The sequence below is a fragment of the Mauremys reevesii genome, linkage group 3, assembly GCF_016161935.1.
Source record: "Mauremys reevesii isolate NIE-2019 linkage group 3, ASM1616193v1, whole genome shotgun sequence".
Lineage (NCBI taxonomy): Eukaryota > Metazoa > Chordata > Testudines > Geoemydidae > Mauremys > Mauremys reevesii.
The window spans coordinates 204,924,637-204,948,941 of record NC_052625.1 but is presented as its reverse complement, the minus strand read 5'-3'; the positions used below and the strand labels follow the sequence as shown (position 1 = coordinate 204,948,941).

Sequence of the window (24,305 nt, the reverse complement as noted above, 5' to 3'; positions counted from 1 at the left end):
CTGTTGTGCAGATGGGCATACAGAGTCTAGGGGGGCATAGCATGGCCCAGGTCATGCTCCACGTCAGATGGGGCTTTGCTTATGGGCTAAATATTGGGGGCTGGACAGGGAGCAGAATGAGCTTTTTGAGTATTCATGCTCTTCCCACAGGGTTGATGAGGTTGCAAGATGTACGATGCTTGGAGATCCTCAGAGGAGAGGGACCCCGGCAATCTATACTTCATGCACCCGAGGGATTTCACACCCCTGCCTAGCTCTTACGGGAGATGGCCGCCTCCAGGGCAGCTGGAGTCATGATTCCCAGGCTGGTAGAAATACAGGCGCTAGCTTTGATTGGGCTAGAGTGTGGCCATGAGCAAGCCACCGGAGCACATGCCTAGGCTCTTGGGTGAGGCTGTACTTGGGTGGCACCCAGTGCGAGCGACCATGTAGACGTCTGTCTGCCTCACACCGAGCTGCAGACCATGGACCCTCGGTGAGCTGGGTGCAGGGCAGCTCTGGGTTCCTAGGTGCAACCAGGGGCGGCGGGTTTGGTGGTGCCCAGAATGGGTCCAAGTCCCCCCCCACACACACACACACCTGTCTAAGGCCTTGGGAGGGAGTTTGGGTGCGGGAGGGGTGTGGGCTCTGGGCTGGCATTGGGGTGTGGGCGCTGGGAGGGAGTTTGGGTGCTGGGTGCAGGCTCTGGGCTGGGACAGAGGGTTGGGGTGCGGGAGGGGGTGTGGGGCTGGGCTGGGGATGAGGACTTTGGGGTGCAGCAGGCAGGCTGCCCTGGGGCAGGGGCAGGAGGCCAGAGAGGAGGACTCTCCTCAGTCCTCTCCCCCCAGCAACAACGAACTCCAGGAGGGGAGGGGCCCTGGCATGACACTCACCCAAGCCCCCCAGGTTGCTGCTCAGGAGGTCCAGCCAGGATAACCCCCCTCCTCCTCCCAGAGTCGACTCGCAGTCGCCCGCCGGGGTGGTGGGGGCTGCCACCGAGGGAGCTACAGGGGGCAGCCACCTGCTGCCCGGGGCAGCCACCTGAACCTGAGCATCCCGCACCTCCCTTTCCAACCCCAGCTCTGCTCTGCAGGACGGACGGGCCGCTCCTACCCCCAGCCCAGCCGTGGGGCTGCTCGTGGAGCGCTTGGTCCGGCTGCCTGCCGACTCCCAGGGCGGGAGGGAACCGCCCAGTGCTGCATCGGGTCCCAGTGGGGAAGGTTCCTTCTCCCACAGGCCAGAAGTGCTGGGTCTGACCCTGCAGGCCAAGCCCAGGCAGCTTCCCAGCAGACACGTACTCACATGCACAGGCCTCAGGCCGCTTCATTCCCCTGGCTTTGGCTCCAAACTCTCACTTGTTCCCTGTGAGCAAAGAGAGGAAGACCCGTCAGGCTCGCCTCACGTCTGTGCAGCAGAGAGCACCGTCTGGCCAAGAGCCAGCAGCTCACGGGAGCCTGGTGCTTCCATGCAGGCAGGCAGGGCCCTTGTGCGCAGCCTGGGAACTTGGTCCCTAAACTTTAAGCTCACTGGCACCTGTTGGCAGCTGCCTCGCGCCCCTTCCTCCTGCCCTGCGGGGGCGAGTCCCGGTGCCTCACTCGCTGGGTCGCCAAAGGCAGGAGGCCCGGCCGCTGCAGCACACCCAGGCCCCAGAGGAGGGAAGAGGAAAATCTGACCCACGCCCCCCTCCCCGGATGGCACCTGGAGGGCCCTGCGGTAAGCCCCGGCTCAGCAGGAGAGAGGCCATGGTGCAGGGCTTGTGAGCATGGGCTGCTTTCAAAGGGGAGTCATGGCAAATACAGGGGGACCCCAACCCAGATAAAAATCCAGCTGCCGGAAGGCATCAGCTCTGCCTAAAGCACAACGAATAGGGGAGAGGAAGGACAGGTCTGTCCCAGCAACAAGCTGGGCTGCTCGGGACTCCCACGCAGAGCGAGCGCTAGCGAGCGTAACCTAGGCCGGCTCCCGCCTGACAGTGGAACCGCGGAGCTACAAAGCCCAGTCCAACCCCAGAGAGGAGCGACGGCAACGGGGGAGAGCCTGAGCCGGAGAGACGTCCACAATGCAGAGTGACAGATTTCCTCCAGAGACCAGGTCTGACCAACGGAGGAAAGCCTGCACACCCCCGTGACAAAGGATAGAGGTGACCTGACACTACTGAGCAGCCTTCACTGCAGCAGCAACTGACCCTGCTGCCAAATGGACCCAGGAGGAAAGCCAGCCATGCTGAAATGTCCTAGAATCATAGGACTGGAAGGGACCTCGCGAGGTCATCGAGTCCAACGCACGGCACTAAGGCAGGACTGAGTATTAGCTAGATCGACCCTGACAGGGGTTTTTCTAGCCTCCAGAGATGTCGATTTCACAACCTCCCTAGCAGGACTGGCTCCAAGTTTTTTGCCGCCCCAAGCAAAAAAAATTCCCCGTGCCCCACCGGCCCCACCCCAACTCCACACCTTCCCCCCCCTTCCAACCCCTTCCCCAAATCCCCAGCCCCACCTCCTCCCCCAGGTGTGCTGCATTTACCTCCTACCCCTCCCTCCCAGAGAGGAGAAGTAGAGCGGCGGCGCGCTCGGGGGAGGAGGCGGAGGTGAGCTGGGGGGGGAGCAGTTCCTCTGCCCCCCCCCCAGGGTTACTTCCTGTGGCCCTCCCCGCGCCCCCCACTGCCGCAGCTCACCTCCGCCTGCTCCCCTGAGCACGTCGCTGCCGCGCCGCTTCTCCCCCTCCCTGCCAGGCTTGCCGCAAAACAGCTGATTCGCCGGCAAGCCTGGGAGGGAGGGGGGAGAAGCAGAGCGGCGGCGACGTGCTCAGGGGAGCAGGCGGGAGGGGAGCGGAGGGGAGAGAAGTTCCTCTGTTCCCCCACCCAGGGTTACTTCCTGCGGCCTTCCCCGCGCCCCCCACCGCCACAGCTCACCTCCGCTCAGGGCCAGCTCCCGGCTTTTTGTGCCCCAAGCAAAAAAAACAAAAGGAGCCGGAGTGCCGCCCCTTGGAAAGTGCTGCCCCAAGCACATGCTTGGAGCGCTGGCGCCTAGAGCCGGCCCTGCTCCCTAGGCAATTTATTCCAGTGCTTAACCACACCGACAGTTCGGAAGTGTGATGTTATGAGGGTAACATAATATTTCATTGGGATGCAGTCAGTGATATTTGTGTCATCCCTTCCTGCATCAAATTTGCGTTGGGGGTGTGACGTTATGAGTGTGATATAATATTTCATTGGAAGGTGACAGGGCCAGAAAGAGTTAATTAACTCACGGACTGACCTGACCCATGGCCGAACTTTAGAGACTGGTTAGGAAGATCTGTGAATGACCAGAGCTTTGAAATGCAGCCGGCATTGTTAGAGGTAGAAGGGGAGGTGTTTGCTCAGGTCTTGTGATGTAAGCAAACAAGTCTTGTCTATTGCTATAGCTTTGATTCAAAGCTCAAAAAAGGAATATTAACATTTAGGAAGACACTTGACTGGAGTCACCCTGAATATGGACATTGGACTATAACCTCTGGACTATTTCTAAAAGGACTTTTGGCAACTACAAGCGCATCTCTGCTATGTACCTGAACCTCAAGAATTGAATTCAAGTCTGTCTGTATATTGATCTTTTAACCAACACTCTCTCTTTTTTCTTTTTAAATAAATTTGAGCTTAGTTAATAAGAATTGGCTCTAAGCGTGTATTTTGGGTAAGATCTGTGTTATCATTTGACCTGGGTCTGAGGCTTGGTCCTTCAGGATTGAAAGAACCTTTTCTTTTACATGATGAGATAAGATTTTCAGGAATCATCATCATAGCTGACGTGTGTCTGGATGGAGGCCTGAGGCTGGGTACTTTAAGGGAATTGCGTGGTTTGGACTCAGATTTACCAACCAGCACAGAACAGCTTCTGCAGCACCTCACTGGTTACTCAAAGTATTGGAACATCCACCAGCTTCTGGGGTTTGTCTGCCCCGTTTTGTTTGCAGTTCACCCTGATTTAGTGACCTCAGCTGGCTCCCACGGGCAGCATCGTCACAGGAAGTTTTTCCTAATTTCCAACCTAACCCTCCCTTGCTGCAATTTAAGCCCATTACCACTTGCCCTGTCCTCAGTGATTAAGGAGAACAATTTATCACCCTCCTCTTTATAGCAACCTTTTACGTACTGTTATCATGTTCCCCCTCATCTTCTCCTCTCCAGACAAAACAAATCTACTTTTTTCAATCTTCCTTCATAGGTCACATTTTCTAGACCTTTCATCATTTTTGTTGCTCTCCACTGGACTTTCTCCAATTTACCCCTCTTTTTCCCAAAGTGTGGTGCCCAGAACTGGACACGATACTCCAGCTGAGGTCTCATCAGTGCTGAGTAGAGTGGAAGAACGACTTCTCCTGTCTTGCTTACAACATTCCTGCTAATACACCCCAGAATGTTTGCTTTTTTTTGCAACAATATTATATTGTTGATTCATATTTAGCTTGTGATCCACTATGACTCCCAGATCCCTTTCCGCAGTGCTCATTCCTAGACAGTCACTTCCCATTTTGTGTTTGTGCAACTGATTGTTCCTTCCTAAGTAGAATACTTTGCATTTGTCCTTACTGAATTTCCTCCTGTATATTTCAGACCATTTCTCCAGTTTGTCAAGATCATTTTGAATTCTAATCATGTCCCCACAAGTGCTTGCAACCCCTCCCAGTTTGGTATCATCTGCACACTTTATCAGTGTACTCGCAATGCCATTACTCAAATCATTTATGAAGATATTGACTAGAACTGGTTAAAAGATCAATATACAGACAGACTTGAATTCAATTCTTGAGGTTCAGACACACAGCAGAGATGAGCTTGTAGTTGCCAAAAGTCCTTTTAGAAATGGACTGTAACCTCTGGACTAATGTCCATATTCAGGGTGGCTCCAGTCAATGACGGGGGATCTCAATCCTTGTGGTTTAAGGTTTCCCCCTCTTGAAACCCAAAGCAGATCTGAGATGAAGTAAGATCATATCCCAGGCTTCTTATACATTTCTAGCAGCCTTTCGGCCCAAGAAAACAATAGGCTTAACTCTCCTTCTCCCAAACATCCTGGCAATTAGCACAGGGTAATTTATCCATTAAACAGTTCAGATACAGGTTACCACAACCTTCAAAGAGACACCTAGACAATAATACTATTTCACTGACGTATCTTCCTAAATGTTAATATTCCTTTTTTTGATCTTTGAATTAAAGCTATAGCAATAGACAAGATTTGTTTGCTGACATCACAAGACCTGAGCAAACATCTACCCTTCTACCTCTAACAATACAGACTTGCATTTCAAAAGCTCTAGTCATTTACAGATCTTTCTAACCAGTTCCTAAGGTTCACCCATGGGTCAGGTCAGTTTGTGAGTTAATTAACTTTTTCTGGCCCTGTCACCTTCCAATGAAATATTATATCACACTCATAACATCACACCCCCAACGCAAAATTGATGCAGGAAGGGATGACACAAACATCACTGAGGCTGTGGCTACACTTAGCACTTCAAAGCGCTGCCGCGGCAGCGCTTTGAAGCGCTAAGTGTAGTCAAAGCGCCAGCGCTGGGAGAGAGCTTCGCCAGTGCTGTCCATACTCCACCTCCCTGTGGGGAATAACAGACAGCGCTGGGAGCCGCGCTCCCAGCGCTGGGGCTTTGACCACACTGGCGCTTTGCAGCGCCGCAATTTGCAGCGCTGGAGAGGGTGTGTTTTCACACCCTGCTGCAGCGCTGCAAATTTGTAAGTGTAGCCAAGCCCTTAGTGCATCCCGAAAGCTCCCCATCCTGGGTTCTGTCTCATTACAGCTTGTACTGGGTTAGAAGCCATGTCACTGTGTAACAGAAATGGTTTACCCAACTCATGTTCAATAACATGATTGAATCTTTTTATGAACTTAAGGTAAAACTTGGTTAGCACCATAGTGGATTGGATCTGCTCTTGCAGCAGGGTTCCTGTGTATTTCATGCGATCTTGCCAAGAGCTAAAGAAACTAGCTATTTTATTTATACAAGCTCTGGCAAATGTTTGGAACCCAATTAACATCAAATCAACATAGATATTAATGTTGTTCACAGTGTAAGAATCTTGGCATTTAGCCGTGAAAGCAATGTGGTTGTGTGCCTCAGTTTCCCTTTTCATACAGCACATCAGGTCTGGAATGTCTTTTCTCCTGTGAAAAGTTCTAATACTGTTTACAGGCATTAACAGTGCAACATTAGCATTACAAGGCCTTTTAACATAAGGTGTGTTCTTAGGTATTACTCTCAACATGTTCAAGGGATTTTCCACAAGATTAGGCACATTGTACATTTTGACATTTCTTGGTAATAGCAACACATTAGTTACAAACATTACCATCAGCAATAACAAACCCATTGCAAGTGTCCATCTACAATCACTTTTGTCATGCCACACCTTTGGCTCAATACCATTGGGGTTTGGGCATTTTAGAGTTACCCTGTGGCTTCCCTTCGCAAAAGTAAGTTCTCTCTTTCCTCCTTCTCCTGAAGGATTAAACTCGGATTTCTCTTGCTTAACAGAAGTCACTGGCTGATGGGGTGGGCTCTCTGTGCTAACAGCTATTAGCAAGTCTTTCTTCTCCCTGCCAGCCAGGTAATTTGCATCAACACAGACACTGGCTTTTAGATTTTCAGCTGCTACCCATTCCAAGGCTGGACTCTGTTTTACAGAGATACCGCACAAATCCAAAGAGTCTGAGGGTGAGAGCTGGCTTGCTCTCCCCTGCATCCTCAATCATTCGGCCATAAAACTGTTCTGCTCTGAAACACCAGTAACTAAATCTGTCCTCAGACCCTGAAGCCCAGACTGCTTACTCACAGGATCAGCCTGGAGACATTCCTGTTCCAACACCATTGTCTTGCCAACAAGCTGGCCACACACAGCCAGGTGGTTATAGGGCTGCTCAACTTCCTTAACAGCTTCTACTCCACCTGAGACCTTTTCAAAGCTGCCCACACTGGATCTCTCAAAAGGAAAGTCAGTGGATCCATTTACAACAGAAAATTTCTGGCTGTTAGGAACTGAAACTTTCTTGACTAAATCACACCCTTCAGTTGTACCAAACTGCTTGCACAGATTACCATGAGGATTTATTTCCTTAGCAGCTTCTTTAAGCAACAATTCACCCCTCACAGACATTCTGCTCTTACCTTCTTCACCCAGGACTTGCTCTAAAGGAACACTTCCCTGAGCCACAACAGACTCTTTCTGGGTCTTACTCACATCCATGATCACCTTTGGCCCATCAGGCAGATTTCCACACAATTCCCTTTTAGGCAAACTCATAGACTCACTAGATAAAAGGTCAGAGGTTCTCCCCTTCCCTCTGCAACTTTCCTCATAGTCACTGGCAACCTGCAAGTTGTCAGGCTCAACCCACACAAGTTTAGGAATCATTTCCTCCTTGTTACAAGTTGTCAAACTGTCAGTGGGTAACACAATCAAATCACCTTCCTGCTCTCCTTGTGCCCTGGCTAGGGCATCACCCTGAGCAGACAGAGCTGCTACACCCTTTTCCAACCACACATTAGCAATAGGCAAAATGCAAGCACCAGAATTGTCTGGTCTCTGGGATTTTGCTATGACACTAACTGGATGCCACCTAGTCACGGTGCCATTCTCCCCAGCAGACACAAACTTAGGACCAATCCCTTCCTGGGCTTTAGTTGAATCCAGAACCAACTCTGAGACAACTGCACTATTCTCAACCATCACAGGCTGAAAGGCACCTTCTATCTGCTCCACAGACACAGAAGAGCTGGAGACACATTTTCCTTTACTAGACACACAGCTCGGGATCTCATTTCCCTTGTCCCAGCACATGGGGCTGTTCACAGACAACTGCTTGGAGACCGAGGTAGCTCCCTTCATAGGCAAGTCAATACCCCTGACAGACACAGGCACATTTCCTTCACTGTCACATTTCTCCACCCAGGACACAGGTAAGGGATAGGGACACTTATCTTCCACTATCCCTCCCTTCCCAAACCGCTGACTAGACAAAGCCATCAGCTCACAAGGCTGCCTAGGCTCCTCCAAACTTTCCCTACCAGGCACATTGCCACTCCCAATGGATAAGCTGCTGCTTTTTTCACTACACTGAGCTACTTCCAGCAAATCACAGTTACCCATTTCAGGTTCACTTTTACAAGCTGCACTAGCCACCAATCCATCACCCATCACAAATCTACCCTTTCCTTCCTCAGTGAGGGCTTGCATTTCAAAAGCTCTATTCAAAAGATCTTCCTAACCAGTTCCTAAGGTTCACCCATGGGTCAGGTCAGTTTGTGAGTTAATTAACTTTTTCTGGCCCTGTCACCTTCCAATGAAATATTATATCACACTCATAACGTCACACCCTGGCCGTGCCGCTGTGCAGGGTGCTACACAGGAGCTAGGGTCACACTCACCCGAGTGGTGGTGGCCCCGGAGGGGAGCTCTTTCTGGATGCGTTCGAGCAGAGCGTCCCGCACCTGTAGGGAACACAAGGTCACTCCTGTTACCCTGTCGGGAGACAGGCTACGAGGCTGGAGGGACCATTGGGCTGACCCGGCAGGGCCGTTCTTATGCTGTTAAGAGGGTGGTTGTTTTTGATGGCTGCCTGGAAGTGTCTTTGGCCCAGCGTGACTGGCGAAGGCCGGGAAGAGGAGCAGCTCACCTTCTTGTCCATGAGGCAGCCGAAGACCAGGATGAAGACACCCTGCGTGAAAGAGAAATAAAGAGCATTTACTGATCGGTTCTCACCTGGTGCTGTTTAAACACTGTCCAGTGAGTCCCCAGTCGATGGCCTGGTTTTCTGAGACCTGTGAGGCTCAGCAAGGTTAGCTCCAGAGGCATGGCTGAGAGAAAGGAGACATGGCTGGGGTGGCCCTGTGCCGTGGCAGTCCCTCGCTGCCTGTCCCTTAGCAGGCTCCCAGGCCTTGTGTCTGGATGTGGGCCCCTGTGGCGAACTGGGAATGTTCTTAATGTTTTCTCTGAATACTGTGTTGGAGCCTCAGTGTCCCCTAGGCAGTTCTTAAGTATCTAGGTGGTGAGATGGGGGTGTGTGATTGCTACAGAGCAAAGGGCCAGTGCACCTAAATGCCTGGCACTCTGTCTCCTAGCAACTGATGGCCTGGGCCCTTCTCTGCAAAGGTGCCAGCTGAAGGTGTTGGAGACAAAGAGGTCAGGTGACCTCCTGGGAAAGGGGCTGAGCAGAGTGGAGGGGGTTGTTAGTCTGGAGCTGGCTGGGGACAAGGAGTGAAGTGCAGACGTGGGGGTCTGGCTCACTGCCCCCCAGAATGGACCCAGTTGAGGGGTCCGGTTCGCGGTTCCTACAAGCTCTGTTTTAGACCGTGTTCCTGTCATCGAATAAACCTCTGTGTTACTGGCTGGCTGAGAGTCACGTCTGACTGCAAAGTGGGGGTGCAGGACCCTGTGGCCCCCCCAGGACCCCGCCTGGGCGGGCTCGCTGTGGGAAGCGCATGGAGGGGCAGAGGATGCTGAATGCTCCAAGGAGAGACCCAGGAGGTGAAGCCGTGTGAGCGTCTTGCCCTGCAGACAGTCTGCTCCAAGGGAGAGGAGGCTCCCCCAAAGTCCTGCCTGGCTTGGTGGGAGCAGTTCCAGAGCATCGCCCGGGGACTCTGTGACAGCCCAATGCAGCTGGAGGGAGATAATGGGCATTTAGAGTCTTGCACACGTGGCAGATTGCCATGTCGCATCACCCACCTGCAATGAGTTCAGGACAGCGAACATATAATGGGACAATTCAGAGCTCTTGCTTGTCATGGTGATAACCCCCAGCCCCCAGGTCAGGCCGAAGATGGGCGTCAGGATGAGCAGGGCTTTGAGAATGCTGAGCAGGATCTTCCTCTCTTCTCCTTTGGGTCCCTCGGACACCGACGGCCTCATCAGCTTCATCACCACCACGAAAAGGATCAGCACATTGACCAGGACAATGACCAGGACGGGCACAGAGAAGGCATAAATCGCCCCATTGTGCCCATTGAGCCAACAGGCCGTGGCCTGGACGTAGCCCCGCTTGGGGTAGTAAACAGCCACGGCAGCGGCAGCAATGATGAGCGGGCACAGGTACCCGATGGTCACCACGAGAGGCGTGACGGAGGCTCTGGCCAGCTGGTGGAAGACGAACACCAGGTGGTGGAAAAGCATGAGGGCTTGGACGAGCATCCAGAAGAACATGGCCAGGTAGAAGAAGTGTGTGAAGAACGTGGCAGCCACGCAGAGCTTGTTCTCGTGGCTCGGGGTCATCCAGGTGGAGCCCAGGAACCAGGTGTTGGCCATCAGCAGGGACAGGGCGATGTTGACCAGAGTCATGTAGCGGAAGTAAGAGATCTTATTCCTGACCACCGACCGCCAGACCAGGTAGAAGATCCCCAAGCAGAGGATCAGGGCCAGGATGGAAGCACACACCCCAAAGTGGCTCAGGAAGTCCAGCCAAAAGCTATCCGCGATGCTATGGATGGACATGAGGACGGAGAAGGAGGTCAGGTGCTGGCAGGTGCACGTGGTGGTGGTGCCTGTGCCAGAGGTTTGGCATCCCTGGGAGGACCAGCCTCCTTCCCCTTGGAACAAGCCATGGTCCCAGAACACGCACTGGGGCCTCTCCTCCCCAGTCGCTGCCACAGCCTCGTCCTCCGTCGCGTTCCTGTGACCGAAGGTCATGGCAATCTCCGCCCGGCTCACGCTCCCGTTGCTGGACACGATGCTGCTGGACAACAGCAGGCTGCCAAGGACGTAGCTAGAGCTGCCCAGCCCTGGGCCGTAGTTCGCAGGCAGGAGTCCACCCAGCGTCTTCAGCGCCATGCTGGCCACGGTGACGTTGGCCCCCAGCTGCACCAGCGGCTCCAGCACTTCCTGGCTGATGTGGGTTTGGAGCAGGGGCTGCACGTGGAAGGTTTTGCTGTAGTCAGTCAGCGAACCCGGATCGAACACGGACCCCTGGAGCTCGACGTTGGGCAGGGTGAAGCTGAAGTTGCCGGCCGCGGGGACCGGCCGCCTGGTGAGGTTCTCGATGGACTGCAGGAACGTGGAGGCCACGGAGGGCACGTCGGCTTGTGCCATGGCCCACAGGGCCTGGAGATCGAAGTCAAGCATCTGGCTGACGACTGCCAGGAAAGTCTGCAAGCACAAAGACGGCCTTTGGGTTGGACGGGCCTCGTCACCTCGAGGGCTGATTTCCCACAGCTGGCCCCTCCCTGCCCCCCCGGGAGCGACAGGGTCAGTGCTGAGGCCATGGCTGTCTGGGATGCCTCGCTCCGCCCCACGCTTAGCACAGGGGCTAACTGCAGGGACGCTGTGGTAATTCTGGTATTTGCCGGCGAACGCTGACGTTCTGACGTCTACCACGCCAGCAGGGTGTCTGTGTGGGCCCCCCGTCCAGCTCCATCATTTCTCTCTCCATCCTCCCCCCCAGTTCTCTTTCCTTCTGGCTCCCCCCTTTCCTTCTCTGAGTCTCCTCGTCGGGGCAGGACAAGGCCTCACTTTGCAAATGCTGAAAATAAATAGACTGAAAACGATACAGGGCCAAACCCATGGGTAGTACAAGAATGCTGCTGCCTAGGGTCGGGGACACCGTGTCTGTGCAGTGCCCCACACAACGGGCTCTGGCTCCGGCCTGAAGTCCTGGCGAACACAGCGCATCGTGCCCGGCAGCCGGCTCTCCCAGCTGAAGGGTCGCAGCGGGCTGTGCGAGACTTGCAGCGTCCCACCGGCCAGTCCCACCCAGCGTGGGCTGCTCACGTCCCACAGGGTCTGCGAGCCAACCAGCGCCGCGTCCCGGGTACTCACGGCCATGGTGCTGCTGCTGAGGTGCAGGCCGGTGTCCCCGGCAATACGGGAGATGGTGTCCACCGTGGTCACTAGAGCCAGCAGGTCCGAGGCAGAACTCACAGAGCCCTGCCCAGGCTGAGTCTCCACCCTCAGCCGCTCAGTCAGCCACGCCAGCTCGCTCCGGGGGTTGCCCAGCCCTGCCAGGACCAGCTGGAGAGGGAAAAGGGGTTGGGGGGAGGACAGGCTGAGATTTAACAGGCTGGGGCACCGGGGCAGTCTCAGGGCCAGACATTACAGAGCCTTCCACTTCCAATCCAACCCAGGGGCCTGGTCTGCAGGGACCCAGCTCCCCCGGCCATGCAGTCACTGAAGTCAGTGGCCGTTTCTCAGCTCCAGGGGATGGTGTGGAAGGGAGGTCTGGGCCGCAGGGGGTCTCGGTCCTGCCCCTTTCTGCAGCAGCAGAGGCAACCCACTGACTACGCTTTGCACTGATGGACGCAGCGGAGTTTTGGGACGCTGGAAGGGACGGCTGTGAATTTCCAGGCCCCCGGCCTATATCCAAGAACGTTTCCTGCACCCCGGCAAAGGGTCAGCATCAGTGTCCCTGCAGAGGCCTCTCTCTCCCGAGGCTGCTGGGAGCTGCTGGGCCGTCTCATGCTCCAGTCGGGCTGGAGATAGGGCGTAAAGTCTGAACAGCGAGAGTTTGAACAGCCAGGGTAGTTCACCGTCGGAACAACTCAGCTGCGGTCCTGGTGGGCTGCCATCACCCGCAGGCTTTAGAGCCAGACTGGCTGTCTCTCTGGAAGATCTGCTCTTACTCAGAAGGGCTTTACAAGAGGCAGGATGGGCTAGATTCTAGATCTACACCACTAGCCTGGGGTTCAGGAGACCAGCCATCTATTCCCGGCTCTGCTGTTAGTGACCTGCAAGTCACACGCCTGTCCCTCGTTTTTTTTTTTGTAATGGGAGACAATGATGATCACTTTTTTAGTAAAGCTGTGAAGAGAGCTGAGCAGAGCAGAGAGCTGGGCATTCAGACCCCCTGGGACACATCACCAGGAGAGCTCATGTAATCCATGTGGCTAATAGGCCCATGGGAGGAGGTAGGGGTGAGCTGTGTCTGTGTCGCTGTGTCTGTGTTGATTACGCCTCCACATCCATCTGTCTGGAATTGGGGATTTAGGGGTAGTTTGGGGTTCTGCTCCAGTGCTGGGGTGGGTGGGGTGAGACTCCAGGGGGGGGCTGGGGGCTGGGAGAGCCGAGCCGCTGGCGGGCAGAGCGCTGGGGGGGCATTTTGCAGGCAGCATTTTGCAGCAGGGTTTTCTTTAGCCCTAGCTACCTAGACCTGTCTGGCTGGTTACTCAGGTCAGGGGGCAGCAGGGGAGCAGGGCAGGGCGCCTGCCTGGAGCCAGCAGCTGAGAAGAGAGACAAGGGAGGAGAAGATGCTGTTTTTCTGAGACTGAACTGGATCAGACTGGAAAACTGAGACTTTAGCTTTTCTCTTTGAGGCTTCTGTGGACTACTCTTTCTGGGAACTGAACTGTGTGGAACTGTTTCTGTTTTTTCTTTATTGGTTTTTCTTTCTGTGTGTATATCACTGTTGTGGTGTATGTGTAGCCGTGTGTGTAGCTTACCAACAGTGTGTGTGTGTGTGTGTGTGCGTGTTGTGTGTGTGTGTGCCCCCTGCCTTGCTGCTGCCTCCTCTCTCCTTCCCCTCCCCTTCCACCCGCCCCCCTCCCTCCTCACCTCCTCTCCTCCTGCTGACAGTCACATGCCCTGTGTCAGTCTGCAATCCTTCATGCTGCCCCCGTTTTCCCTCCCTCCTTCAGCCTCCCCTAAAATCCCTCCTTCCCCCCCCCCTTCCCCCTCCCCCCGGAATGGGCAGCCGCATGATGCGAGGCTGCAGCTACTGGGGGAGTTGTTTCCACGGGGCCAGGTGGCACTGGGGCGGGGGGGATGTGTTTCGGAGGGGGGCGGCCAGACGGCACTGAAGGGGGTGGTGTTTTGGCGGGGCCAGGGGGTTTCGGCCCTCAGCTGTGTTCCTTGGAGTAATATGGCCCTCGCCTCTTTCCGAGTTGTGCAGGCCTGCCTTAGAGTATTGTTTGTTTCTTTATCATAAGATTTTATAAAGATATTGAACTAAATTCATTTCTTTAGTTCCTTTGGGGACTTGAAGGGGGAGGTTGACCCTGTGCTAATCCTTGGAAAATCCTGAGAGACTGAACTCTGGGTCTCCAGCTACTTTCTACGGGAGTTGGATTGTTTTTAGGCACTGGAGACGGGTAATGAAGTGAACTCGAGCCCACCCAAGGGTTACACACGCATCATTTGTACTTCGATTTCCAGAAAGCCTTTGACAAGGTCCCTCACCAAAGGCTCTTACGTAAATTAAGCTGTCATGGGATAAAAGGGAAGGTCCTTTCATGGACTGAGAACTGGTTAAAAGACAGGGAACAAAGGGTAGGAATTAATGGTAAATTCTCAGAATGGAGAGGGGTAACTAGTGGTGTTCCCCAAGGGTCAGTCCTAGGACCAATCCTATTCAATTTATTCATAAATGATCTGGAGAAAGGGGTAAACAGTGAGGTGGCAAAGTTTGCAGATGATACTAAACTGCTCAAGCGAGTTAAGACCAAAGCAGACTGTGAAGAACTTCAAAAAGATCTCACAAAACTAAGTGATTGGGCAACAAAATGGCAAATGAAATTCAATGTGGATAAATGTAAAGTAATGCACATTGGAAAAAATAACCCCAACTATACATACAACATGATGGGGGCTAATTTAGCTACAACGAGTCAGGAAAAAGACCTTGGAGTCATCGTGGATACTTCTCTGAAGATGTCCACGCAGTGTGCAGAGGCGGTCAAAAAAGCAAACAGGATGTTAGGAATCATTAAAAAGGGGATAGAGAATAAGACTGAGAATATATTATTGCCCTTATATAAATCCACGGTACGCCCACATCTTGAATACTGCATACAGATGTGGTCTCCTCACCTTAAAAAAGATATTCTAGCACTAGAAAAGGTTCAGAAAAGGGCAACTAAAATGATTAGGGGTTTAGAGAGGGTCCCATGCGAGGAAAGATTAAAGAGGCTAGGACTCTTCAGCTTGGAAAAGAGGAGACTAAGGAGGGATATGATAGAGGTTTATAAAATCATGAGTGATATGGAGAAAGTGGATAAGGAAAAGTTATTTACTTATTCCTATAACACAAGAACTAGGGGTCACCAAATGAAATTAATAGGCAGCAGGTTTAAAGCAAATAAAAGGAAGTTCTTCTTCACGCAGCGCACAGTCAACTTGTAGAACTCCTTACCTGAGGAGGTTGTGAAGGCTAGGACTATAACAGTGTTTAAAAGATAACTGGATAAATTCATGGTGGCTAAGTCCATAAATGGCTATTAGCCAGGATGGGTAAGGAATGGTGTCCCTAGCCTCTGTTCGTCAGAGGATGGAGATGGATGGCAGGAGAGAGATCTCTTGATCATTGCCTGTTAGGTTCACTCCCTATGGGGCACCTGGCACTGGCCACTGTCGGTAGACAGATACTGGGCTAGATGGACCTTTGGTCTGACCCGGTACGGCCGTTCTTATCATTGGGAAGGAGGTTCCTTCATTTCCATCCTGAGTGAGCCCAGGACGATGCTAGAGTAATCTCCCCTCGGGGAGGGTGACTGCTGAGGCTGAAATGCAGATGGCTGGGTGGGAGCCAGGGTGTAGGATCGTAGGTCTAAGGAACAAGAGGATGGCAGGAAGCCTCCACTCACCTGAGCACTGTGCAGTCCAGCCAGGAGCTCTCTGTGGGTGCACTTGCTTATCACCTCTCCCCAGACTCCTCCTGCGGAGCAGCTCCTCTGCACTGTCCCAGCTCTGTTGTCAGGACACAAGATCTCGGCCACTTGCCCTGCCTTGGTGGCTGCCCACATGCCTTGCGAGTCATTGCTGGGACAGAAGGGATCCCCAGCTGGGACAACGGGGAGGGAGGAGGAGACAGAGTGAGGGCAAAGCACATGGGACAATGACACCATAAATAACGATCAACTCGTGTGGAGCAAAGAAGGGGAACCAGGCGTGCACAAAGGATCGGAGCTGTGAAGCATGGTCCAATCGCCAGGGAAAGTCCTCTGCACGCACAGCTGGGAGATGCTTGTGCTACGGTAGCGCGTACCCGCCGTCAGCCAGACAGCCAGGAGATGCTCGCGCTACGGTAGCGTGTACCCGCCATCAGCCACACAGCCGGGAGATGCTCGCGCTATGGTAGCGCGTACCCGCCATCAGACACACAGCTGGGAGATGCTCGTGCTACGGTAGCGCGTACCCGCCGTCAGCCACACAGCCGGGAGACGCTCGCGCTACGGTAGCGTGTACCCGCCATCAGCCACACAGCTGGGAGATGCTCGCGCTACGGTAGCGCGTACAAGCAGAGAGAACCACAAGCATAGAGGGCCCCTGAGAGCTAGGGTGGCTTTACCCCAACACCAGTGTGGTCTGGCTGCTGAGCCCGGCGAGAGCCCCGTCCCCGTCCCCGACCCCTGGGGAGCTGAGGACACACAGAACTCCCGTGGCTCGCCTAGCGCTCCTCACCTTGTATCACAGACACCGTCACCACCGCCTGGGCCGCACCCAGCCCCTCGCTCTCAAACACGCACTGGTACGGGGTGTCCTGGGCGGGGCAGGTCTCCAGGGGGAGGGAATGGCACAGAGGGTCCGTGTCACCCACCAGGTCAGCTGAGACAGGGAACAGGAGACACAGGTACATGCGAGGGGCACGGCAGGCCTAGCACACGAACTGATGGGCTCAGGGGTTGACGTGACGAGAGGCTGCAGGGGCCAGGGCCGGTCAGCGTGGAAAGGGGGAGGTTCAGAGAGGACGTGTTTGATCTCAAAGCACCTGACCAACACGCGTTGGTTAATTAGGCCCCTGCGCGCGACTAAGCCTCAGCCACAGTGCAGAGACGGGGACTCTGCAGCACAGCGAGGGACACGTGACTGTGGAAGGCCACCCAGCACATCAGGGACTGCCCGGAAGAGGCCTCGTTCTGGCTCTAACCACCAGACACCACGGTGATGCCGAGAGGCAACGTGCAGCCAGCCCATCCGGCACCTCTGGTGGGAGGTGGGTGAATCAAAGCCTGTGGCCCGATGGGTCATTTTATATAGGCACTAGTGATGCTCCTAGGTAGGAAAACTCAGCTAAGAGACATCACGTCTCCTGCATCAGCTGATCTCCTGCGGGGGCCAGGAAGGACAGGCCGGCATTGCCCAGCTGGCTGGAGGTGTCCAGCTCACGTGGAACGCCAGGGAACAGGATACTAGGCCAGCTGGACCACTGGTCAGAGCCTGCGTTCCCATGCCACGACTTCCGCTCCCAGACTCAGGGCAGGTTCCTAGAGTCCCAGGGTCCCCCCAGGGTGTGTGGTACTCACCCCGCTCGGCCTCCCACGCACCTGGAGCTCTGGAGCCGGGGATCCAGGACACTCGATAGGCTTTGCCTCTGTTCCTGATACAACACCGCAGGTTTATCCCGCCGGAGGAGCTGCAGTTCATGGACACCTGGGCCGGGGTCTGGACGATGTCTTCGGGGCCCAGCGAGACGCTGACCTGCTGCCTGAGCTGCAGCTGGGAGTTCTCCCAGACGTACCGGCATATGTACTCCCCTGACGGACACAGACCAGAGTCATGGGCTGGCTCGCTCTCCCCCCGGCCTGCCCCACGAGGATGAGGGGCACCCTTTGCAGCACCATCGCCACCTGGGAGTCTGATCTCTCCAACGAGGCAGGCTCAGGGCGTGGCTGGGAGACATCAGCAGCTGCAGGGCGTGTGGTGGGTGAACCAGTAAGCGGAGCTGGTCTATGCTATTCCAAGTCAGCACTAGGGGGCGCTGGGCTGCCATTGTTGGATGAGGCGGAAAACCAGAGTCCTCAGCGCTTGTGATGGCTAACGGGCTCGGGGGACTTTGCCCAAGGGTGGGCGTGAACCCCACTGGCATGGCTCTAACCTGAGACATTACGCTCTGCCTCCTGGTACCCCTGCCTCGGCACGTCCCACTGGAAAGACTCCCTCCCTGCAAACACTGCTGCGCCTGCTGGCTGGTGCGGAATCCCTGCTCCGTTCCAGACGCAGGTGACGGATGGGCTGACGGCTTTTAGTGGCTCATGCGCTGGGGTCCTAGTGGGTGAATGGCCTCCTGCATCATCCCTAACTCGCCCGCGCAGCTTCAGCGAAGAGGCCCAGGGTGCACATCAAACAGGGTCTCCCCTTACCCTGCTCTGAGGGGGACAGACCTGATTTTCACAGGGTCCAGCAAGATTAGCGTGATGCTGGCACACCAGATACCTGCTCACACCATGGTCCCCATGTGTCCACTGAACACTGACAAATCCTTAGCTGCAATCAATCTGGCTCACCTGCATGTTAGTATTGTTAAAACAGCTACTGAGATTAGAAGAATGTGTTTAGACTTTATTAAATGCTTGTGCCTGGCTGCCTGCATTCAGCTCGCTGATAACACCTGCAGCCCACAGGGTAAGGTAATATCTGAGCGGTTGCACTGTGAGTCTCTGTGGCTGTACAAATCACCAGACAGGAGAGAGATGATAACTAGCGTGAAGTGCTCATCTCCAGCAGAAGGTGTGATGTCCTGCCCAGCAAGAAAGGTCTAGCGACACCAGGCAGGCTATTGGGGGATGTTAAAGAGGACAAAGGCATTGGTTGTTTTGTCCCCCCCGTGAAGCAGAGTCATGCAAGGGGATTCCTCCCATCATCTGAGTTTGCAGCTCAGAGCACAAGGGAGAAGGGGGATATAATCCCCTAACAAGAGGGAACGGGATCATTATGGTGCTTGGATGCTGGGGGCCATGTTTACTCCAGCCCTCCCCAGTGCGGAATGCAATGGTCAAGCTCCCCCGTCTAGGAGCGGCTCACAGAGAGAGGGATGGGGCGGGAGGGTGCAAGGATCAGTCTAGGGAGACTCGGTGACTTCTCCTGCTGCCCAGGAGTTAATGCACCCCCTGGGGAGGGGTCAGAGCTAGATCGCTCCTGTTACCAGCCTGCCCCGACCAGAGGTGGCCTGGGGAGAGCAGCCGGTCTTGGTGAGAACGGCCTGGGAGCCTCGGTCCCCTGCAGTCTGCACTGTTCCTAGCACTGGGTGCGGGGGGATGTACCTGCCCAGTCCGCGGAGATGGAGCTGACTCTCAGGACGGCCACTGAGCTGTTCATTACCAGCATCGCCTGTGTCCCATTGTGGAGCTCCCTCGCCGAGCTCCCGTCGGGGCTGAGCAGGTACCATGTCACCTCGGTGGCCCCCGCCCCCAGGCTGAAGGAGATGGTGAGGTCGCCCCCTGCTGGGATTAGCTGGGGGGCCGACGTTGGGCTCGCAGTGCCTGAAATGAGAAGCAGGGGCTCATGCCCAGGGTCTCGACAGCAGCTCCCGTCGGGTGAGCCCAAAGCAGGACCCTTCTCCACGGACTAGGGGCTGACAGCAGCCTTCAGATACACGGGCAGGATGCCTGGGAGCTGAGGGGCTCCCGGAGCCCAGCCCAGTGCACCCACAAGCCAGCATCTTGGAGCGCTTCCGGGAAGCCTCCCGTGCGCCCAGCGAGGCAGGTGGGCACCGTGAGTGCCAGAAGGGGACTAGAGGCTGAGCAGGCCCCTTGCCAGCATGGCACAGACTTGGGTGCCTCATTCCTTGGGCCCCCCACTTGTTCCACGTGCAGAATTGGGTCTGAGGCCCCTCCCCCACGTCAGCTCTCCTCTGGGCTGGCAAAGTGAGATGGGAACCCAGGAGTCCGGGGATCATTTCACCCACCACCTTGAGCGTCTCCTGGCACCTGGCCCTGGGACAGGCTCGGGCACAGGGCAGCGGGGAGCTTGCCTGTGGTGCTGGGGAGCAGTGGCTGGCAGTATCCGGGGCTCTCGGCCGTCCAGCGGAGACAGCTGCAGGGGGAGAGGAGGAGGGCCCCGCAGGCGGCATACAGGCCGCAGACGTCGCTGTTCCACTCGTAGCCTGGCAGGCAGCGGCACTCCCGACCGGCGCCCTGCACTGGGCCACACTCTGAGGTCAGGAGGAGAGAGGAGACGGTGAGGACGGGGTGGGAGCCTGCTCGGCTCGGTGCCTGCTGGGAGATGGCTGCCGAGCCAGCCAGAGGCTTTCGGGGGCGCTCCAGAGACCCCTCTGCTATTGCTGCCAATCCTGGGGCTGCCAGCCGGGCATCGGCCAGGCCCATGTGCACTCCGGAGACCCCCTCCCCCAGGAGACCTGACTGTGGCTGTGAGGGGGTGGAGCAGGCAGTAGAGTCAGCAGGGGATGGGTCCAGGTCAGGCAGTCGGGAGTTGTGGGGGCAGATGGAAACGGGTCAGGTGGCCTGGGGGATGGCCGGGGTCAGAGGTTCGGAGGAGGGGGGAATGCTGGTCTGGTGGTGGTGGGGCGGGATGGACCTGCATCAGCCAGTCTGGGGGGGCGGACACTTGCGGGCCAGGTGGCCTGGGGAATGGCCGGGGTGAGATGTTCTGGGGGGGGGATTGCCGGTCAGGTGGTGGTGGGGCAGGATGGACCTGCATCAGCCAGTCTGGGGGCCTGAGGGGATGGCTGGGGTCAGATGTTCGGGTGGGAATGGACCTGCATCAGCCAGTCGGGGGTCAGACACTCGCTGGCCAGGTGGCCTGGGGACTGGCCGGGGTCAGATGTTCTGGGGGGGGGGGAATGGACCTGCATCAGCCAGTTTGGAGGGCCGGACACTTGCTGGCCAGGTGGCCTGGGGGGATTGATGCGGGTCAGGCAGTCAGGGGGCAGGGGTTAGAGAGAGCCGCTGGGTGTGCGGGTTGAGAGGGGCCTTGCCCGTCCCCGGGGGCCCACGTGCCGCTCACCAGTGCTGACGCCCAGGGCTGTGATGTTGCCTGTAGAACCCGCGAGTGGCCTGGGCACAGGCAGTGCCCCGAGGAGCAGCTGGATCTGGGCAGTGTCCATCGTCCCTGGGGCGAGTGGTGCCAGCGTTATGTAGGCGGCACCGCTGAGCAGGCCTGAAACATCAGAGCGACCTGTCTGGGACGGGGGCTGGGGGCTGGCCCGAGGCCTCTGCTCCCCCCACGGTGCGCGGGATGCCTGGAATCGCTCGGCTTTCCCCACCCCAGCCCTGGTGCGGTCACACGGCACCGGCCCTATGGAGCGAGGCTACCCCGGCCTGGGCACGGGACCTCAGCCCCCTGTGGGGCTCACAGTGCGTAGCCGATGGCCTGGGGTGGCCCAGCAGTTAGCACATTAACCAGGGACATAGCAAAGCCAGAGCACTTCCGTCTCCGCCAGATGCCCTGGGCGAGTCCCCCAGCGCCTGCCTCCCTGGAGAAGTACACTAAGGACCAGACACCAGGCCATAGACACACCCTTGAGAGACCTCCCCTAGCAGCAATCAGTTTTCAGAGAACCAGCCTAAGGTGAGGGGAGTTGGGCCGCACAGCCGCAGGGAGCAGCCTGCTTTGCCTCTCCCTGCTTTGCTGCTTGTGTGTATTGTTCTGACCCCTCAGAAATAAAACAGAGTGATGGTGCAGCATTCCAGCAAGAGTATTGTAGGTTCTTTGCCAACTTCTCAGTGTATCTGCAGAGTATGCAACACTTCCCACCTTTCCTCCCCGTCCCGTCTCCCTCCCCATCCCTTGCTCTCCCCCAGCTCAGGAAACACTGCTGAGGGCCCCATCTCCCACCATGCTCTGCTCACCAGCTGTTCTCCTGACTCTCTCCAGGGGGGCCTGGCGATCGCTCTCCCCTGCTGGGCTCCTGAGACCCTGAGCAAGGACCAAGGGAGAGAGACTGAGCATTAGCAAGAGCCACACAGGCCGGCAGAGAGCCTGGCTTGGCCTCACGGAGGGTGGAGGTGGGGTCGCTAAGCCCAGATCCACTCCAGTCTCCTGACAGCCAGCAGTATGGGCCGTGCACAGAAGCTGCATCAGGATCACCTGATCGTGCATCCCCGGCCCTCAAGCCACATAGCACAGGTGTGCTGCATGCACTGTACTTACAGCTGGAGCACCCACCAGCAGCCCCGCGGATCGGCTCCTCCCCCTCCCTCCCAGCGCCTCCCACCCGCCCGATCAGCTGTTCAGCAGCGTGCAGGAGGTGCTGAAGGGACGGAAGAGGCAGCGTGGGGGTGAGGCCGGGGGTGGAGCCAGGGTCGAGCACCCCCCGAGGAGTTGGTGCCTCTGCCTACACGCTGCACACCCAGAGCCCGTATAGCCCCGTGCCCCGCATGCAATGTGGGTCAGTTGGGTCTGAGCCGCATACACCCGGTTTGCAACGTCCACGTGACACACACGCATGGTGCCTGGTCACCATGCCCACACGTGCCCCCGTCATCCTCGTACACAGCTGCAGCAGTGCCGCACTGGGCGGGCGCCTGGGCCAAGGGCCCGTCAGCACAGAGCCTTCCCAGGACACGCCCGGCGCCAGGCTGGCTCTGTCTCCTGAGGACACCGTGTCCAAGCTGTGCAAACCCTGGGGAGCAAACATCATTTCCATGTTTCGGTTCCGGCTGCCGGCAGGGCGAGGACCTCATCTGCATGGGAAACTCGGTCCCTGGCGAAACCCAGGGCACCTGTGGGGCTTAAAGAGACAGGCCTGGGCTAGCCCCCAGGGGCCAGGTTTTTCCAAGCCGGTCCTGATGGAAGCAGCTTCTGCGCCGTCCAGTACCTGAGGCCTCTCTCACAACATCCAGCCTGTCCCGACAGAGGAAGCCAAAAATGTGCCAGGGGAAGTAAGTGGGATTCCCCTGTGAAAAGCGCCCCTGGGGTGGGACTGGGAGCCAGGAGTTCCTATGCTCTGGCCCTGATGCAGCATCTGCCTCGGTTTCCCTTCTGTGAAATGAGGCTTTTCCAGTGGGGAGGGAAGTGAGAGCCCTGACCTCCCGGGCACAGGCCTCCACACGCCCAGCCGACGGGACTGCGTTGTGGCCCCTGGGCTGGATGTGAACTGGGGACCCGGAGGCAGCAGCTCCCTCGCTCCTGAGCCCTGTTGGGGGCAAAGACGGAGACTGGCAAAGGCACCCTCGGGTGTTGGGGGCCAGCCCCACCTTCCCATCACCTCCCGCCCTCTCAGGGTGGCTTTGCCAGTCTCAGCCCAGGGCTCAGTGCGCGGTGGAGTGATGCATCTTCTCCAAAGGGCAGAGCACTGGGCACTTTTCTAGCCGTTTAAATACTGATTGCTGGTGTCCCACCCCCGCCGTTATCCTCCCCGCCAGCGTCTCTGTCTGCTGTGCTCTATGGATGGGTCGATTCCTGGGGGAGGGGGGGAAATCCTGGAGCCCAGGAGAAAGGCGGAACTCACCGCGGCTGGAGCGTCTCCGAGGGTTTCCTGCGTGCGTAGCTGGAGGCTGGCACCCAGGACCAGAAGGCAGGGCAGCGGGATGCCAGGGCAGCCCATCGTGAGTCCGCGGCAGGGCACCCCTGGCAGAGTGGCCGCTGGGGAGCTGGGGCTGAGGCGTCTGGCTCAGAAATGCAAATGTCCTTGGGGCGAGTCCAAGATGCAAACAGGATACGCTGCAGGGGCCGGTTTACGCAGTGATCGGGGGGGGGGGAGCTGCTCTTGGGACCCAGGGGTGAATAATCTCGTCCGCTGTGGGAGTGGGGGGCTAGGTGACAGGACCCCTGCACCCTCTGTGACAGGCTGGCCCGGGGCTGGTCATTAACCAGGTACAGCTGAGCGGGGCAGGTGTTCCCGTCCCTGTACATCAGGTGTGCAGAGCTCAGAGGAGAGCAGGGAGGGGTCCCGGGACAGGCCTGTGACACCAGACAGGCCTGGGAGCCTGTCAACCCCTAGGAAAGGACCAGCGAAGCCTGGAAAGAACCGATCACGGGGGAGTAGTGACTGCACTGGGCTTTGTATGCCCTGTAAGGCCCATTTACATTGTGTGAGACACCGTTCATGAACCTGTGCTGGAGTCTTTTAAAGCACCTGAGAGGGGAAACTGAGGCCAACACCCCAGTCGTGCTGTGGTGCTGCCATGAGGGGTGTCCTGTCCAAGGCTGCCCCAGCGCAGGTTTCATGTTACTGAGATTGTCACATGAAAGCAGCTGCCCCCGTTAGCAGTACAACAACTTCCCGGGGGAATCAGGATTCGTGGGAGTCTGTTCCTTACTGGAAACTGGTCGAGGGGGGTGGGGGAGTGAGGGGCTCTGGGGGTGTGTGGGGAGAGGAGCTGTGAGGCTGTTCGGAGATGGGGGAGTGAGGGGATGTGAGGGGCTGTGGGGCTGTCGGGGGTGGAGAGAGAGGCGTGGGTGGGCACAAGGAGCTGTGAGAGGTCGGGAAGCGAGGGCAGTGGGGCTGTTCGGGGTCAGGAGTGTGGGGCTGTTGGGGGTGGGGGAGTGAGGGGGTGTGGGGAGAGGAGCTGTGGGGCTGTCGGGGGTGGAGAGAGAGGCGTGGGTGGGCACAAGGAGCTGTGAGGGGTCGGGGAGCAAGGAGCGGTGGGGGGGGGAAGCTGTGACGATGCGGTTCTGGTGGGACCCAACTGAGATGCCAATTCAGGACCAATTGCTCAAACAGGGCAGTCACAGC

At 56.7% G+C, this 24,305-nt stretch overlaps 1 protein-coding gene across 1 annotated transcript; it reads right to left on the bottom strand.

Annotated features, from left to right (window-relative positions):
* Positions 1 to 1,502: 1,502 nt before the first annotated feature.
* Positions 1,503 to 19,807, bottom strand: ADGRF3 (adhesion G protein-coupled receptor F3). The gene is made up of 10 exons (XM_039530852.1): positions 19,641 to 19,807; positions 18,931 to 19,149; positions 17,215 to 17,424; positions 16,352 to 16,495; positions 15,535 to 15,731; positions 11,780 to 11,971; positions 9,698 to 11,110; positions 8,649 to 8,690; positions 8,401 to 8,463; positions 1,503 to 1,607 (listed from the first exon to the last, which is right to left on the bottom strand). The coding sequence occupies exons 2-10, from the start codon at positions 18,992 to 18,994 to the stop codon at positions 1,503 to 1,505; spliced, it is 2,430 nt and encodes an 809-aa protein (XP_039386786.1). The 5' UTR covers positions 18,995 to 19,149; positions 19,641 to 19,807.
* Between the last annotated feature and the right edge of the window lie 4,498 nt (positions 19,808 to 24,305).